Raw genomic sequence first — 16,795 nt, 5'->3', positions numbered from 1 at the left:
AACTCCTAGTATAAAAATAGGGTGTGTCAGAGGGTTTTACATTCCCAATTAAACGCGAAATTATCTTAAAACAAAGCCATTTTTTATTTCACTACTCGAGGACATTGTCGAAAATCGTGACTCTTTTGGCGCTCTGAACGCACGCGGCGGGCCACCTGAAATCAGGTGGCGCTGCGGCTGTGCCATGCCAGCGCAAACGGCTCTCGCGCGGCGGCAGATGGCGCCCGCCGCCTCTCGCTCTTTCTTTCTTTTAATCCTATTAATTGCAGGCGTTGTACTCTCTCGCTACTCAGTTGAAAAACAATAATGTTAAAAAGTCTGCGGCCGAGCGGCTGGCTCGCTATCATCGCTGCGCAGATCCGCGCACCTGCGACACCAGCACCAGGTTCTCCTCAGGCTTCTCTTCGGCCTCGACCTGCCCCTCGCCACCTGCCAACGTTAATAAATTTATTGAAAAAAGTTAATAATAATAATTAATTTTTTAAAATATTCATGAAACAAGGGAAAAGGGCGGCATCACCTTTAGATTCAGGTTCTTGCGAGGTGAAGGATTGCGGTGGGAAAAAGACGGGCGCCCTGTTATTGAAGGATTGAGGTCCAGGGCCGCCGAAGCCCTGCTGCTGACCGAAGCCCTGCGGCGGCTGCTGCTGTCCGAATCCCTGTGGTTGCTGCTGTCCGAAGCTCTGTGGTTGCTGCTGTCCGAAGCCTTGGGGCTGCTGCTGTCCGAAGCTCTGCGGCTGCTGGAGTCCGAATCCAGGTTGTTGCTGCTGAGGGCCGAAGAACTGCTGCTGTTGCGTGAGAGGCGGTTGGCCCTGGGCGGGCGGAGGCGGCCGCTGGAAGGGGCCCGAGGGCGGCTGGAAGGTGCCTGAGGGGGGCTGGTAAGGACCTGCCGGGGGCCGGAAGGGGCCAGGGGGCGCCGGGAGGGCCTCCTGCGGCTGCTGGGGGGCCGCGAAGCCGCCTCCGCCGCCGCCGCCGCCTCCGGGCCGCTGGAAGACGGCGTTTCCGAACTGCACGCGGTTCACGTAGTTGGGGGTCGGCGGGCGGGGCGGCTCGCTCTGGGGCTCGTGGACCCCCGCCGAGGGCACGGGCGTGGCCACGGAGAAGCGCGTGGGGGCGGGAGGGCCGTCGGCGGGCTGCTGCTGCACGTGGAAGGCGCCGTCGCGGAAGACGTAGGTGGGCGTCGGCGGCGGGTTGTACGGCAGCGAGAACTGCTGCTGGTGGGGCCCCTGGACCCCGCCGGGCAGCCCCTGGACGCCGGCGGCGGACACGGGCAGGCCGAACTGCGCGGGGCTGGGCGCGAAGAAGGCCGGCGTGGACTGGTAGGAGGGCTGCTGCTGGCCGTAGGGCGGGAAAGCGCTCGGCTGCGGCGCGTAGAAGGAAAAGTGGTTGCCCTGCTGCGCCTGCTGCATCAGCCGCAACAGCTGCTGCAGGTCAGACACCGACGGCTGCTGCAACTCGACCAAAGACACCACGCTCTTTTACACAACAAAACCAGCAATAAAATGCAATCGAGATGATTGCGTCTTGTTGCGCAACTCGTTACTACATGGAATAAATATTGGCCGAATTAAAAAAAATACATAGATAATTTAAAATTTATTTGAGTGGTTCTTTGGGCATTGCTGGAAGATATTTTGACCAACCTAAAACTTTTAAAATAAAAAAAAACTCCACAAGCACGGGAAATGAATAGAAAAAATAAATTTAATCACCCTGACTAGAACAGTCAGTATTTCAGGTATAGATAGCCTGACCAGCTTCTACCCTAGAATTTATTTTTGATTAAAAATTATGTCATGAAATTTACCCACTAATTTAATAACCTTAATTTAAAAGACGAGTTGAAATTGGCAAAAATGCCAAAACAAATGTCCTGGTACCTGCTGGAAGGGTTGTGAGGGTCCGAAGGAGGGCGTCTGCGCGGCGGCCCTGAGCACGTCGAGGGCGAGCTGCTGCTGGCGCTGCTGCTGGGCGATCAGGTGGGTGCGCAGGTCGGGCAGGCCGAACAGCTTTTCGGCGTTGGGCGGCGCGTCGTCCGTGGCGTTGGCGTTCGCCTCCCTCTCCACCTTCCCCTCCTTCGCCTCGTCCTCCCTTTTCTCGGGAGCCTCGGTGGTCTCCTCCTTGGACGCGTCCTTCTCCTGCTCCTCCGCGGCCGGCGACGTCGCCTCGGTGGGGGCCTGAGTGGAGGTCGGAGGCGGCGGGGGCGGCGTCGTCACCGCCACCCCCCGCACCTTGCTGACGAACTTGCGGAACTGCGGCTTGAAGGCGTCGCGGTGGTTGTCCTGCGCGCCGACCGCCGCCAGCAGCACCAGCAGCCACACCACCTGCACCTTCGCATCGATGGAAAAACGCTTTCGATTATTCGGCTTTCAAGATTTTTGGAGCGGCGCCGCAGCTGCTGTTTCGATTGTCCAGCTGGCCGGCCGCACGATAGAGCGCGCAAATCCGTCGAGTGGAAAAGATTGAAAAGGCCAGCAATCGCATATTGTTAATTCTACTGCGCGCCACTCCAAATAACAATATCGCCTCGCAGACACAATCAAAATTTGTCGCATTGTTTTCCGGCGCAGCAACCGTGAACATTGACACGAATTGCGGATTCAACTGTCATCTCAGATCTCAGCACCAATTATAATCGGAAAGATACGGTAAATCGTGAATTTCCGACTCACTAACAATTGGCGACACTCAAGAAAGAGGCCAGAAGACAGATTGTTATATTTAAAGTTTCATTTTTTAATGCAATTCATGTTCGGCAAACATATAGGTGCCTGCCTAAATGAATTTTTACAGGAACTTGAACACAAATTACGATCGATTAATTTAATTTCTATATTAAATTAAATATTTTACAAATTTTATCACAGATTTAGACTTTTTTAAATTTAGGAAAGATGAAACAAATAGGCGCTGCTGCTGATCCAAATTAATTTATAACAATTTAAAATTACTCCTGCAGCTCTCTAAAATGCTGTAGCAGGTCTAACAGCTTTTACTTGGCAATAAAGAAATTTTAAAGTGCTTCCTGATTGAAATTTAAATAGTGAACAGAAAATCAGACAGCTCTCGCCACTCAATTTATACTCGACGAGTGCATTTTATCACATATTGATAGAATAATGAAACCTGTGTCTTTGAGAGAGGTCAATAAATGAAAATGATAATTAAGAAAAATTAAAAGTTCTGCAGAAAATTATCTAATTCTATGCCGTTTTTAATTCGCAGCTTTGCGAAAAACGAGCGTGTAAATTAGATTTAAAAGGTGTAAGAGGTTTTCGATGGTGGTGTGTACTGTGTGCTGTGTGCTGTGTGAGGTGAGAAATTGAAATTCAGGTTGTGCCGAAGATGTGCATGTTTGTCGGCGAGACGTGTACGTACCGTGTGGCGCATCGTGAGCGAGTTTGCAGCGCGGGTGCATCGATGCCGAGTTTTATAGCCTGCGCTCCTTTCTTTCCCCTGCCGCGCGCCGCGCATCCTGACGATCCGATAGCGGCAGGCACGCGACAGGTTGCGTCACCTTCGCTTCAGGTCGCGTGCCGCCGCTTCCTTCCGACCCTCCGTCCGTCGCGTCTTTGCTATTTTTTTTTGTTTTCGCCGAGACAAAAAAGTGAAATAGCCGCACCTTCCGAACCAGGTTGTCAGGTTCAGGGCCGGTGAAAGGCTGGCTGGCACTTTGACGCTTTTGCCGGACAATCGGCTTTGTCCGCCGTGCCACTTTCTCGCCCCTTTCGTTCCGTTCACCGCCGCGCCGATTTTCGGACGAATTAATTAAAGCTGCAGCGCCGCCGCCGACAATGTTTTCCCACGAGCGGAGAAATTCATTCGCAATTCGGTGCAATTATCGCGGCGACGACGACCGCTTGCCCGGCGCGGCGCTAATTATTTTATTGTCCACACCGAGATCGAGAGTGAAAGGGAAAACGAAGACGGACTCTCATCACAATGACGTAAATTAACTCCAAATTTCAGCTTTCCTCCGATTTGCACATCAATTAATTTTTTTTATTTCTTTCAGGTTCGAATTAAAAAAAGAACACGGGCGATTGTTGCAAAAAGAATCTTTTTATTTTGGCAGGTTTCACAATGGATGACTAGCGGGTGGTGAGCCGTGGCCAACGGCCAGTGGCCGCTCTCTAGCTCTTGTAGTAGGCGGCGGCGGGGGCGGCCAGCTGCTTGGCCTGCAGGGGCTGCGCCGCGTAGCTGTAGACGGCCCTGGCCTGCTGGGCAACGGCGTAAGTGGCCGCCGGCTGAGCGTGGCCGTAGTAGGCGGCCGCCGGGTAGGCTTGGTAGGCGGCCGGAGCGGCGGCCACCACGGCCTGCTGCTGGTAGTAGGCGGCGGGGGCCGCGTGCTGGTACACGGGGGCGGCCGCGTGGTAGGCGGCCACCGGAGCGGCGTGATAGGCGGCCACGGGGGCGGCCGCGTGGTGGTAGGCGGCCACGGGGTAGGCGGCCTGTTGGTAGGGATAGGCGGCCACCTGGTGCGTCTGGTAGGCCTGCTGCTGGTAGGCCACGGGCGCGGCCACGGCCTGCTGGTAGGCCACGGGGGCGGCCACGGCCTGCTGGTAGGCGGCCTGCTGGTACACGGGCTGGTAGGCGGCCGTCTGGTAGGCCGCGGGCTGGTACGAGGCCACGGGAGCGGCCACGGCGGCCGGAGCGACCACGCCGCGCTTGTCCTTGTCGCCGCCGCTGTTGGAGGAGCTGCCGGCGCTCGAGTCGCACAGGCCGACGGCCAGCAGGCAGGCGATCACCACCTGAAAATAAATTAAGTAAAAAGAGAGCACAATTTGGAACAATGATCGCAATTAAAAACGATGACGTGCCAGGCGGGAATTAAAAAAATCTAATTTTGAAACGCGGATGAATTTCGCCAGGTTGACAGGAAGTGCGTGCGTCGCGGCGGAGTCGGAGGAAGTGGGTCGGTTGCAGCAGCAGCATCCGACCCTGCCGAGCAAGAAATGATGGATGGACTTACCAGAGTGTTCATGTCGAGTGCGTTTGTCGGGGTGCGGAGCGAATGATGCTGCGACAAGGTCGGCCGCCGCTTTTATACCGCGTTCGCACCTTTGCCTGCTTTCTCCGCGCGGCCAGGTCGCCACGCCCAATGCCAAGGGCGCCCTTTCCTACCCTGATGCGATGCGTGCCTCGCTCGCAGAATCACAGATGCGTCCCTTTCAAAGACCGGCCGGCCGACCGACGCCTCTGCCATTATCTTGCAACGTTATATTTTCACGCCGTCATAAAACTCGTCTTTCTCTCTTCCGCAACGCAGAGCAAATTAATTCTAATTCGCTGCAATTTCTGTAACGGACTCTCCAACGGATTTTATGTTCTCGAACAATTATAAGTCGCAAAGAGATCGCCTTTTTATTTAAATCCAGAATTTCAGTAGCCGCAGAAACGATGATTAACCAAAAATTCACGCGAGGAGAAATCTAGATTTGAAGTCTAATTACCGACATTGCATTGTGCGCTGATGCCTCCAATTAAAGCAAATTGCTTCTGGATTCTAGCAACAATTCATTCACCTTTCCAGCCAAAAAGATATAAAATCAGCGCCAAAAAGGTAAACCAAAATCCTGACAAGTAGGCTGTTAACGTTTCTTTTACCAGTTTTATATTCCAGCAGTTGTGGTATAGTAATTAAATTCTTCTTGCGCATTGTTTACCGATGCAAACTCAGGTTCAACTTGGGTGAACCCGGAACAAGGGACTTTTATTATTGTGGAGAACTTGCCTTGTAATTCACATTTTTTTAATTCCTCACCTGAGTTCGTTGCATAATACTCACTGCCATTAGCGAAAAATCACAATAATTATCAGAATCTAGAAAGTGCTGGTCGCTTGAAATCCATTTTAAGCAATAAAGCCGCGATATTCTTGGAACTTTAACTGCATATATATATTTTATATGTATTTTCTGTGCAATGCAAAATATAATTTTTTTAAACCTACTAATTTGCTCTATATACATCGAATTTTTTAATTTTCCAATTATTTGATGATTTCTTTAGTCCAATCTTCGCGCGCTGAATTAATATTATTTTACAATTGGAGCCGCGCGCAAAATCACGGCTCTTTAGGGGCATTGATGCAATTTTCCCACATTATTATTGCAAGTTTCTCGAGTGATTGCTTGTTTGTATATTTTGTTTCAGGAATGCTCGAAATAAAAACAGTTCTCGTTTTATTGAATTAAATTCACAGTTAAAATAGCAATAATTCACGACTCGGCGTGAATACACAAATTATGCAATTTATTTTCGATTGATCAACGCTAAAGGAAAGTGAGAAATAATACTAGATAATATATCTTTACTTTTCTTTTTTATTGGGTGTTTTAAAGCAATTGCGTGAGGCACTTGCTCAAATGTGAATGATGGCTTTTGGGGAAGGCCGAACGGAGCGGAAACAAACATAAATCATCAATTTGCATAATGACGCGAGCGTGCGAGAGAGAAACGCGGGCGTGTGAAAGGTGAAATGGTCCTTTGTGATTGATCGTCGGCGGACGAAAGCGAAAATGTATCATGTAACGCCGCGCCGCACCGCACTGATCGTATTGTGAGCCACCGCGCGCAGGAGAAACTCTCGCGCGCGACCCAAACATTTTTCGTTCGTCTGCGCGACACCCAAGATCCCTGACCTATCCCACCGGCAACCAACAACTCGAAACGTGGCCTCGGTGAAACCCGGAGATTTGATAAATCGGCTCAGTTTCAAAAAGACAAAAATCGAATTTTCTCGAACTGCGGCTAATGAGCGCGAAATTTTGTGAAGGGGCGCGGGTCGACGACCGCTCGCCTGCTTTTAAAAAGCAGAGCAGTTTTCCGCGTCGAGCTTTCCTGTTGACACACGACTTACTTAATTGCGTGAGTCCGAGGAATATAACTTTTTCGCTGTGGGAAAAAAATGATAATCTGCGGCGTTATGTGCAGTGCAGTGCTCTGCTTGCGGCAACTGGGTCATTTTGCTTTCTCCGCCGCGCGCGCCATTTGACTCATTCTCGCGCGCGCTTCTTTTTCCTTTCTCTTCGCGGGCAGTAAATCAAATCAAACGCGAGATCTCGTCCAGGCAGAGGCGATTTATTTCTTTATTCATCTTCCTCACTCTGACATATTATGTACAGGAAATTTAAATAAAAACTAAATCTAAATTAGAGCAGTCGGCATTGCGGTGACGATGGATCGATGGGCGTGATTTTTTTTTATTTTTAATTTAATTCGCTGCTGTGGTTTTATTTAGTAGGGCCTGACGAAGCCGTAGCCGCCGTTGTTGACCTGGTTGGAGGCGGCCGTGGCCTGCCGGCCGCCGCCGTGCGTGCCGAACGTGGCCGGGCCCACCCTGGCCGCCTGCGGCTGGAACTGCTGCGGCTGGATGCGCGGCTGCGGCTGGAACTGCGGCTGCAGCGAGTAGGCGGAGGCCGCGTTGAGGCCGGCCGAGCCCGAGTAGGCGGCCAGGTCGCCCGCGTAGCCCTGCAGCGACTGCTGCGCGGCCGCCGGCCTCAGGTAGGCGGCCGACGACTGCCGAAAGCCGTAAGCCGGAGCCTGCGCGAAGCTCTTCTGGGCCTCGAACGGCTGGAAGGCGCCCTGGAAGCCCTGAAGGTACGGGTACGACGAGTACGCCTGCGCGGGGAAGCCCAGGTTGTAGCCTCCGGCCGCCTGCGACGGGTTGAACGCGTACGCGCTGGCCGCCTGTCCGAACGCCTGCGGGTAGCTCGTCTGGAACGCGCTGGCCGCCTGCGGGAAGCCTGACGCGTAGAAGCCGCTGGCCGCCGGCGAGTAGCTGGCCGCCTGTGGGTAGTTTATGGCCGCCTGCGGGTAGTTTATGGCCGCCTGTGGGTAGCTGCTGGCCGCCGACTGGTAGCCCGTCGGCGTCGACACGATCGTCCGCTTCTTGGGGCCTTCGGCCGCCGCCGCAGCGGCCGCCAGGCAGGCCACGGCCAAAAACAGGCTCGTTTGCTTCTGCAACAAAGGAGAAAATATTTTTAAATTTTATTTTGTACAAACCAAATCAAATAAAAAATTATTAATACTAGAATAAAAGTGACCAGCGAATTTTTATAATTGCGATTTCTAGAGACAAATTAAAGGCAATAAAAATTGCATCCAGAGGACATTCTCTTTCTTTAAAAATGTGTAGAATACCCCTGTTGCTCAATTAATTTCTCGTGAATTTGAATGCGTCAGGGCAAGGAAATTAAAACTGATTTTCTTCGGGAGTTAAGAAATTGAGAAAATTGCAATATTTTTTTCGCGAGTGGCACTCACCTTGTGTGACATGTGGGCTTTGTGTTCGGCGCAGGAATGGGTGCCTGGCGGACCAATTCTGGTTTTATAGTCGCTCGCTCCTTTCGCTCTCCCTCTCTCTCTCGCACACACACACACACACACACACACGCGGCCGGGGCCGAATGTTCTTTTTCGACGCACACGCGTGAGCCTGTGTTTGAACTTTGGCTCTCTGCAGGAAACACTTGAAAGGAAATGTCTTGTTCAGTCTCCTTAAGCGAGAGAATTCGCAGCAAAAAGAAATCCGCGATTTCCGCGTGTCTAACAAATTTCGGGAGAAAGCAACTAAAAAAACAGGCTTTTTCAATTTGGAGGAAAAAATGAGCATGCGGAATGAGGACAGTTTAATCGTTGCTGATTTTGTTGTAAAACGGTTAATTAAGTGCGCGGCCTTGTCCCAGCTGGATTTTCCGATGGCTTTTCTCATTGTTTGGAAACCTGAGATGCGCGCGCCAAAGACAATAAAACTCTTTTCTGCCTAATTACACACGCAAAATAATTAGTGTCGCGCGCGTTGCGCAATCAAATTGCTGCGCGTGCGACTTTTGCTAATCGGCGGTTGCATAGCGGCGGCCGCTTTTTTATTTCCAATCCGGCTTCTCGACGATTCGTCCGTTCGATCGAGCGGCGGCGGCGGCGGCGGCGGCGGCAGGTCAAGAAAGCTGCAACAACGAGGACAAGAATGGCAGCGCCCGCGGCCACGCAGGAACCGGCGTTACGCAACCGAAGCGAATGCAGAATGCACGCGACGCATTGTTGCACAATCAACAATCAACAATGCGCGGCCGACGACAGATCAGCGTTTTCTGTGTCCGAGTGTGAAAAGAAAAAAATGCGCTTTTTGGGTGACTTGCAGCGCCAAAAAATGGAGAGCAACGGGAAAGGAGTGGCTGCTGCAAGCGGTTCACGTGTGCGTCAGCGTGTGCAGTGCAACAATTAAAATTGCCGCGGGTGCTGTCGCAAGACTTGCTGCTGAAGCCGAGGATTCCTCGTCGATTCGCGCCTCCGCATTGTTTCGACGACTTTTACTTTGGCAAAGCGCGAAAAAAACCGGCCGCGCACTTCCTTCTCACTTTCGATTAAAACGCTCCTTTCCGTTTGCATGCGAATATATCTATTCATATTTGGGACGAAAAATAATCAACACAGGTGGCGTCTTCAAGAATATGGAATCAACGATGCGTGTTTATTGGTTCAACGAGTAACAAAAAAGTAAAGGCGATGAACAAGGGTAGAAAAGGTCACTTCATGAGCGCGTGCACCACCGCCTTGGCGTTCAGCGACTTGAGATCAGTGTAGGTTTGGCCCGTGCCCACGAACACGATCGGCTGCCCCGTGATGTACGTCATCGAGATGGCGGCGCCCACCTGTCGACAAAGTCAAGGCAATTCGTTCAAATCAATTTTTTCTACCCAGAATTGGGATCAAATGAAAAATGAAGCGAGACCTTGTCGTCGATGGTGTCAAACTTGGTGAGGACGATTCCGTCGATGAGGTGCGGGTGCTCGGCAGCCGAGTAGTCTGCCATGGCCTGGTTGAATTTGACGAGCTGGTCGACGGCCTCGTTGCCGACGAGCGCCTCGCCGACGAACAGCACCAGGTCGGGGTCGTTCACCTTGATCAGCTGCGAATTGCCAGAAATTTAATTAAGAAATTGCATTCAGAGCCATTGCGTTTGTAAAAAACGCCAATTTTTATGATAGAATGCGAATATTAGGGAAAATTGAGGCTAAATTTAAACTGCGCATGCGTCAAGTGTCCTGTTTTGTAGCAAAGCACCAAGGCGACCAATCAGATGCCGGCTTTCTAGGCCCCCTAGCGAGCATCAATAGACTAGAGTGTAAGGAAAGGAGAGTAGAATCTTAGAATCTAGCAGGCGACAATGGCATCACGATGCCGATACTCTACTACTCCTTAGGTTTCACTCCTCTTAAAACTACTCTTTTTACGGTGATGCTCGCTAGGGGGCCCAGAAAGCGTTGCTTTTCTACAAAACACGACACTTGACGCATGCGCAGTCTATTCACCTTGGCCAGCGCGCGCATCAGCGGCTCGTTGTCCTGCATGCGTCCGGCCGTGTCCACCAGCACCACGTCCAGCCGCGCCTCCCGCGCGAAGTTGATCGCCTCCATCGCGATGCCCGCCGCGTCCTTGCCTGCGATACAAGAGAAAAAATTGTTTAGACCAGTTTGACGCTTCGAAACAGCAGTCGCGATTCATTTCGGGGCAGCGAGGAATTTTGTTTTTAGCTTTCTCATGGTATCGGAAAGCGAGATTGGGGCTCACCGTATCCCTTCTCGTAGAGCTGGACCATCTCGCGGCCGTTGTGTCGCTCGGCAGGGTGCAAATTGTTGAGATGGCGCACGTGCGTGCGCAGCTGCTCGACGGCGCCGGCGCGGAAGGTGTCGCAGGCGGCGACCAGCACGCGCAGGTCGTTCTCGATCAGCCAGAAGCAGATCTGAAACACGATTCGGGCCGGTTAGCATGCTCAGGGTCGCGTCAGGGCGGGCGGGCACGCACCTTGGCCAGGTTGGTCGACTTGCCGACGCCGTTGACGCCGCAGAAGGTCATCACGAAGGGCCGGCCCTTGCGCTGCGACTCGAGCGCGTCGCGCAGAATGTCCACGCGCCGCCGCGGCGACAGAATCTGCATCAGCGACTCGGTCAGCGTCGTCTTCACCACCGACGCCACGCCCTCGAACGTCCCGATGACCTGCCAACACACACACAATTTACAGCATGACCTTTAATACTAGTTTACAGGGGGTTTTTATTTCTTATTTTTTTTTGGTTATTGCGAGACAATTCTCGGGAGACACAACCAACAATACACACAGCAGGCCATAAAAAATAAGAGAAAACACAATTGTCCGTCAGAGCACATTATTGTCTATTTAAACGGCGCGATAAGGCTGACACGCTTGTAAAAATTATTATTTGCAACAGTGGATTAAAAGAATCAACAAAGATTAAGACAATAATCTAGCAATGTAAAAAAATAATTCTTTACAACTTGACCAAGTGGATTGTTGCAGAAAAATGGAGCAGAACGCGGAGAATTTGAGAGTGGTCGACGGAAAGGTGAGCGATCAGCGGTCGCCTCGGCAATTGATTAATATTTTGGCTAGGAAATCAGCGGGCGAAGGGACAAGTTGGCGGCGCTGCAGCAGCAGCTGGTCGCCCTGCGGACCGAGGTGGAGGCGGTGGAGCAGCAGGCGGGCACCCTGACCCTGACGCAGCGGCCCGGCGGCGTTGGCTTCGCGTGGCCGTGCTTCTTTGCCGCCACGGCCGCCATTCTCTTTTTCGCCAAATAAATCTCACCGCCCCGTTCAAATTATTTACTGACCTTTCCATCGAGTTTGGTGGCGACCGACTCGCACAGCTTCTTGGCGATGTCGGCGGCGACGTTCTTGGCGATCAGCAGGTCGCACATTTTGTCCAGCGCCGGCTGCATCGTCTCGCGGCTCAGGCTCTTGTTGCCCACCAGGCCCCTGAATTTATTTTATTTAAGCGTGGGCGTGCGTTTGCGAACCGAAAACTCACTTGAACATGGAGAGCAGGCCCGATTCCTTGGTCCTGGCGAGGCGCACCTGCCGCTCCTCGTCCTGCTCGTCGCCGTCATCGTCGCTGCTGTCCACCTCCAGGTCCTTGATGCCGCCCACCATTTGGCCCACCAGCTGCGAAAACAGGAGATTAATTTCAATCAGGGCTGATTTTGGACGCCAAAGGGCCGCACCTTGGAGTCGTAGGTGTCCTGGCGGACGCCGTCCTTGTCCTTGGTCCGCTCCAGGTTGGCCACGTCCTTGTTGGTGCCGCCCAGGTCCCATTGCGTCGGCGCCTTGCCCGTCTTCTTCGCCTTCGGACTCTTCCTGTTCGCACAAAATCATTTCAGCTTTCGAAAATAATTATCTACAACTTTCTGATCTCTGCCGAATTTTTTGATAAACACTATAGTGACACATAAACGAGTTATGACGTTGGAAAATTCACAAATTTTTCAACAGATTTATTAAGATTTATTTAAGGACAAACAGCAGGATTTAATGCTGAGTCGTCAATCTGTTGCGAGACCCAATTCGGACAGGAATAAAAATTAGAAGAAGTGCATACTGTTTGTCGGCGGCGGCGGCCTTTTTCTTGCTGGCGTTCGGCGAGCCGAGGCGCTGGGCGAGGCGCATTCGGTTGAGGGCCATCGTCTCCTCGTCCAGCTCGCCGGCGCCGCTGCCGTTCCTGGGGCTGGCGGGGGCGGCCGGCGTGGCCGGCGGGCTCTCCTTCGCCGCAGACTCCTTCTCTACTAAAAAATTACACGCGCCCGGCGTTACCACTCGTCTTTTCTCAATTTAAAAGAATGGCGTTACCCTGCTCCTGCTCCTTATTTATTTTTCCAGCCTTGCCTAAAAGCAGCCAAACACCAACCTTTGTTAGTTCCTTCAACCAAAGCGATTTGTTTTGGTAATGCGTGTTATTTTTTATTAATCCCTGCTAATTTTTAAATTTCATGTAAAATATAATACAAAAAAGGTCAATTTCAGTGCTTGCTGGATACCGATTTACTAGTTACTTAAAAATTTACTAGTTCAGGAAAAATAATAAATATTTTGGTTAGTTGTTTTCGCGGGATTTTCTTGTTGTCGGTGCGAGCGTTACCGGTTTTCTGATTTTTCTGCTCGTGCGGTCGCTCGATCATGGAGGAGACGGTCTTCTTGGACTTGTGCGACTGCTCGAAGGAGCGCATCTGCCTGGGCTGGTTGTCCTGGCGACGGCCCCATTCCTCGGCTGCGGCCAGCACGCGCTCGAACGGCCGGCGAAACTCGAGGCCCGGCCTGAGGCCCTGCAGCTGCTGGCGGTAGAGGTCGCGGAACTCGAGCTGCACGTCGTCCAGCAGCTTGTCCACGTACGACAGCTGCAGGATCTTCTGGAACGCCACCACGAACACCAGGTCGAACTCGTTGTCCAGCTTGTACTTGAGGGTCAGCGACTCGTGGTCGAAGCTGTTGCTGCCGCCGCCTCGTTCCTGTCCCATTCCACGCCGTAAACATAAAAATAAATATACATACGTATTGGTCGGAATGCAAATGTGGCCCACCTGCAGGATGACGGTGCGGATGAGCGCGTTCACCGACGGCGTGAAGATGTGGCCGGTGCTCTGGAAGCACCACAGCACGATGCCGCCCTTGCCGAAGATGCTGAAGAAGTCGAGCATGTCGTTCGATTAAAAACGCAAAACAAAAAGAGTGGCGAGAGAAAGAGAGCCCGCAGTCGCAACGTCGCAACAGCTGCTTGCACGGCACTGCACCAGTCGACAGTCTGTTTGTGTGTCAAACTCTGTGTGTGTGTGCGTGTGTGTTGTTCCAGTTGGCAGACCACGTGACGCACCTACGGCCACGCCCCTCCACCGTATGAACGAGAAATCCGCCAAAGACGCGTGCGAACCAAAAAATATCACACGACAGCTCTAGCACTAGAGTGTACGTTAAGGAGCAGTAGAGTATTAGCTCTGATGCGATAGTCGCCTGCTAGTATCTACTCTCCTTTCTTTACAATCTAGTGTCATCGCGGGCAAAGAGTGATGCTTGCTCTGTGCTCGCTGGGGGGCCCAGAGAGCCGGCGCATCTGATTGGTTTGCGGTTTGCTACAAAACATGACACTTGACGCATGCGCAGTTTTAATTTAGCCTCAATTTTCCCTAACCTTCGCATGGTATCATAAAAATCGTGGTTTTGGTAGTTTGGTACATGTAGTAATAAATAATTATACTGTTAACTAAATTCTATTAAATTTTTAATTTCTAAATTTAGCAGCACAAGTGGTATAGGCGTAACAATTTTTTTATTATAACAAAAATATTTTTAAATTATAAAAACAAAATAAATACACATCAAATACGTTCAAAAACCATGTCTCACGGCGAAAAACTGCCTGATTTATTTTGTCTTGAAGTCAAAATGATCTTAAAACTCTAGAATAGTAATTTTTCGTGGAATGTGTGCTGCGCACACACCTTTCAAGAACAATAAATTGTGTATTGCAGAGAACTAGAAATAACGAAGATATCACGAGCAAAGAGCAGCGTTCTTTGGTGGAAAGGGAGATGAGCGTCTGTTTCCTCGTCGCTTATTCGGTCCCTCTCGAGATCTGTCCTCGCGGCTCACGAGGCTAGGAGGTGGTCGAGGGTGAATTTCGGTCTCGCATGGCGCGCGCCTTGCGCTGCAGCAGCGTCCGGCCTACCTGGCGGGTGCAAAGGGGTCAGGGTTCGTGGCACCAAAGGGACACACTCACAGCGCATCAACTGGTACAGCGTCCTGGCCCCGGACTGATTGTTGTGGCGCTGCGGCCGCGGCTCTCTGCCCGGCAAAGGAAAAAATAAAAAGAGAACTCGGAAAGAAAGAGGACTAGTCATACTCGGGCCGGCAGAGGCGCTGCTGCAGCCTGCTCAGCCGCAGGTCGGTGCTCGGGAAGAGGCTCACCTCCAGCCACTCGGACACCGAGCACCCGCCCACCACGCCGCGCACCCACGACGCCACCGGCTGAAACGATTTTTTTAATTAATCCATCAATTTAGCACGAATTTGTATTTGGATATTATTAATAAAGATATTATTAAATATTTATTTTATTTTTAAACAAATCGTGACGAAATCGGATGATACAACAAGCGCAGATTGTGGAAACATTCGCGAAGATAAACATTGTTGGTCAGCAAACCATTAATTAAATCAACAGCTACATCGACAATGTGCTATTTTAAAAAGATCTTTTGAAGTGTGGAAGTCCGAAGGAAGGTATTAAGGTGGTGCTTACTGAGTGGAGGAAGGCGGCGATGGCGTGGGCGACGAGGGCGGCGAGCAGAAAGACCAGGCCGGGCCCCAGGTCGTCGGCTGCCGGCGGCGCCGCGGCTACGCTCTGCATCCACCCTGGCATCAGGTAAGAGTAGCACGCGCACCTGCGGTCACAGGGGTTAAACCGTTGAATTGGTTGGTGCTTCATTGCCACATTTTCACAAAAGTATGATTTTTTTCCCTAAGAGTTTGTCCTGTTTTTTTAATTATTTTGTTTGCGAAAGAAAATGAATTAATTTCACGTCTTGATAAATAAATAATTAATTTTTTAATTTTTCCTAAATGAAAAATGAGCCATTATTTGCAAGTTTCTCAGAAAATTCAGGAACTAGCCCATGATTAAATAAAAAATGGCTTCAAAATCAATTTTTAATTTATTTGAAAGGTAAAATTCGCAAACTTTCCCTCCGTGCTTTTACATGATAACTCAGCATCATAAATGAAATACGCTCAGGGTCAGGGTCAGGGTCAGGGTGGTTACCAGGCGAGGGCGAAGGCGCAGAAGAAGCAGAGAGCGGTGGTGCGCAGGCGCAGGCTGAGCGCGAGGCGGCCAATTTGGCGCAGCAGCTGCACGCCGCTCGCGTGCAGACAGAACTCGAAGCCCAGGTCGGGCCAGCGGGCGGCCAGGGCGGCCACGGGCACGAGGAGGCGCGTGGCGGCCTCCGCGTCCGGCCGCCGCCACAGCGCCTCGGCCTGGCAGGCGGCCACCACGGCCACGTAGGCGGCGACGTGCGCCGGCGGCCACTCGGCAGAGGCCGCCGACGGCCGGCCGTCGAGCTGCGCGGCGCTGAGCAGCGCGGCGCCGGCGGCCGCGCCCGCCTCCCAGGCGGCGGCCGCCGCGCGGCCCGCGCGCACCCGCGTCAGGCCCATCCGCAGCAGCAGCGCCTGAAACACACTCGTCTCGTCAGGTCGCTCAGGGTCGAAGGTGAGATCCTTTCAGCGCACCTGCGTGCAGGCGGCGAAGGCGCGGTGCACGCCGGCCCACAGCACCAGCACCAAGGCCACGAAGGCGGCCGGGTGCGCGGCCAGCCGCCGGCCCCAGGTCGCGGCCGGCGGACACCCTGGCCCGGCCACCAGGGCCGCCAGCCCGTTCTGCACCTCTATCAGCCGGCCCAGCAGGTCCATCGCCTTCCTACCCTTGGCGGCTCATCAGCTGCTTGCTTTTGTTTACAGTTTTTCCCGTTGGCACTTTAAAAACCGGTTCTGCGAGAGCAGAGAACACTCGTTATTTGATCGTAAGTATGGAATGGCAAACTGGATCAGGCATAAAATTATTGATTTGGACAGAATTGATAAGAATTTAATTTTCTTGATTTTCAAGGCTGCCGGTGAGTTTGCGAGAACCGGTTGAGGAAAGTTTTTGCGCTCCGCCAGTTTGTTTTGGTGGAGTGCGCAGCGGAGACCGGTTGGTCGATCGAACTCAAGCCACAAAAACGTGAGAATGCGTCAATGTCAGAGGATTTTGGTGGCTAATGTTTTATATAACTCTAAAACTGTCTGAAATCTGAAATTTAAATTATTTTAAAACCTTTTTATGGAGTAGCTCACGTTGACTCCGTTGCCTACACCCCTGAGCGAGACCGGACGGGTGGGAACGGGTCGCTGCGGCGGTGACTAAGAGGCAGACGAGGAAAAGCAGTGTTTCTTGGACGCGAGCGAGTGACAGGCG

General features: G+C 52.0%; 5 protein-coding genes across 10 annotated transcripts; all 5 read right to left on the bottom strand.

Annotated features, from left to right (window-relative positions):
• Positions 1–60: 60 nt before the first annotated feature.
• On the bottom strand, positions 61–3,535 carry LOC135937065 (uncharacterized). The gene is made up of 4 exons (XM_065480145.1): positions 3,379–3,535; positions 1,881–2,330; positions 521–1,448; positions 61–429 (listed from the first exon to the last, which is right to left on the bottom strand). Exons 1-4 carry the CDS (start codon positions 3,472–3,474, stop codon positions 344–346), a joined length of 1,560 nt encoding a protein of 519 aa, XP_065336217.1. The 5' UTR covers positions 3,475–3,535; the 3' UTR covers positions 61–343.
• Positions 3,536–4,043: 508 nt separating this feature from the next.
• On the bottom strand, positions 4,044–5,096 carry LOC135937117 (cuticle protein 16.5-like). Of its 2 annotated transcripts, XM_065480204.1 has the most exons (3): positions 4,973–5,096; positions 4,567–4,751; positions 4,044–4,536 (listed from the first exon to the last, which is right to left on the bottom strand). In XM_065480204.1, exons 1-3 carry the CDS (start codon positions 4,982–4,984, stop codon positions 4,134–4,136), a joined length of 600 nt encoding a protein of 199 aa, XP_065336276.1. In that variant the 5' UTR covers positions 4,985–5,096; the 3' UTR covers positions 4,044–4,133. The 2 variants fall into 2 exon arrangements, with proteins under 2 accessions (XP_065336276.1, XP_065336275.1); XM_065480203.1 differs by having other exon boundaries at positions 4,044–4,751.
• Positions 5,097–7,063: 1,967 nt separating this feature from the next.
• On the bottom strand, positions 7,064–8,403 carry LOC135937010 (prisilkin-39-like). The gene is made up of 2 exons (XM_065480065.1): positions 8,268–8,403; positions 7,064–7,961 (listed from the first exon to the last, which is right to left on the bottom strand). Exons 1-2 carry the CDS (start codon positions 8,277–8,279, stop codon positions 7,239–7,241), a joined length of 735 nt encoding a protein of 244 aa, XP_065336137.1. The 5' UTR covers positions 8,280–8,403; the 3' UTR covers positions 7,064–7,238.
• A 1,040-nt stretch (positions 8,404–9,443) lies between these two features.
• Positions 9,444–13,626, bottom strand: SrpRalpha (signal recognition particle receptor alpha). 4 transcript variants are annotated; one of them, XM_065481350.1, is made up of 12 exons: positions 13,374–13,626; positions 12,935–13,301; positions 12,646–12,681; positions 12,398–12,581; positions 12,024–12,156; positions 11,831–11,964; positions 11,634–11,778; positions 10,809–11,000; positions 10,575–10,746; positions 10,316–10,443; positions 9,736–9,912; positions 9,444–9,655 (listed from the first exon to the last, which is right to left on the bottom strand). In XM_065481350.1, exons 1-12 carry the CDS (start codon positions 13,488–13,490, stop codon positions 9,530–9,532), a joined length of 1,911 nt encoding a protein of 636 aa, XP_065337422.1. In that variant the 5' UTR covers positions 13,491–13,626; the 3' UTR covers positions 9,444–9,529. The 4 variants fall into 4 exon arrangements, with proteins under 4 accessions (XP_065337422.1, XP_065337423.1, XP_065337424.1 ...); XM_065481351.1 differs by having other exon boundaries at positions 12,398–12,578; XM_065481352.1 differs by lacking the exon at positions 12,646–12,681.
• A 425-nt stretch (positions 13,627–14,051) lies between these two features.
• LOC135937962 (uncharacterized) lies at positions 14,052–16,784 on the bottom strand. Of its 2 annotated transcripts, XM_065481355.1 has the most exons (7): positions 16,655–16,784; positions 16,072–16,329; positions 15,608–16,011; positions 15,089–15,230; positions 14,690–14,814; positions 14,567–14,631; positions 14,052–14,511 (listed from the first exon to the last, which is right to left on the bottom strand). In XM_065481355.1, the coding sequence occupies exons 2-7, from the start codon at positions 16,249–16,251 to the stop codon at positions 14,444–14,446; spliced, it is 984 nt and encodes a 327-aa protein (XP_065337427.1). In that variant the 5' UTR covers positions 16,252–16,329; positions 16,655–16,784; the 3' UTR covers positions 14,052–14,443. The 2 variants fall into 2 exon arrangements, with proteins under 2 accessions (XP_065337427.1, XP_065337426.1); XM_065481354.1 differs by lacking the exon at positions 16,655–16,784 and having other exon boundaries at positions 14,052–14,631; positions 16,072–16,303.
• Positions 16,785–16,795: the final 11 nt, after the last annotated feature.

Source organism: Cloeon dipterum, chromosome 2 (genome assembly GCF_949628265.1).
Source record: "Cloeon dipterum chromosome 2, ieCloDipt1.1, whole genome shotgun sequence".
Taxonomy (NCBI): Eukaryota; Metazoa; Arthropoda; class Insecta; order Ephemeroptera; family Baetidae; genus Cloeon; species Cloeon dipterum.
Note: the sequence above shows the minus strand (reverse complement) of the source record. Positions and strands in the feature narration are given on the sequence as shown.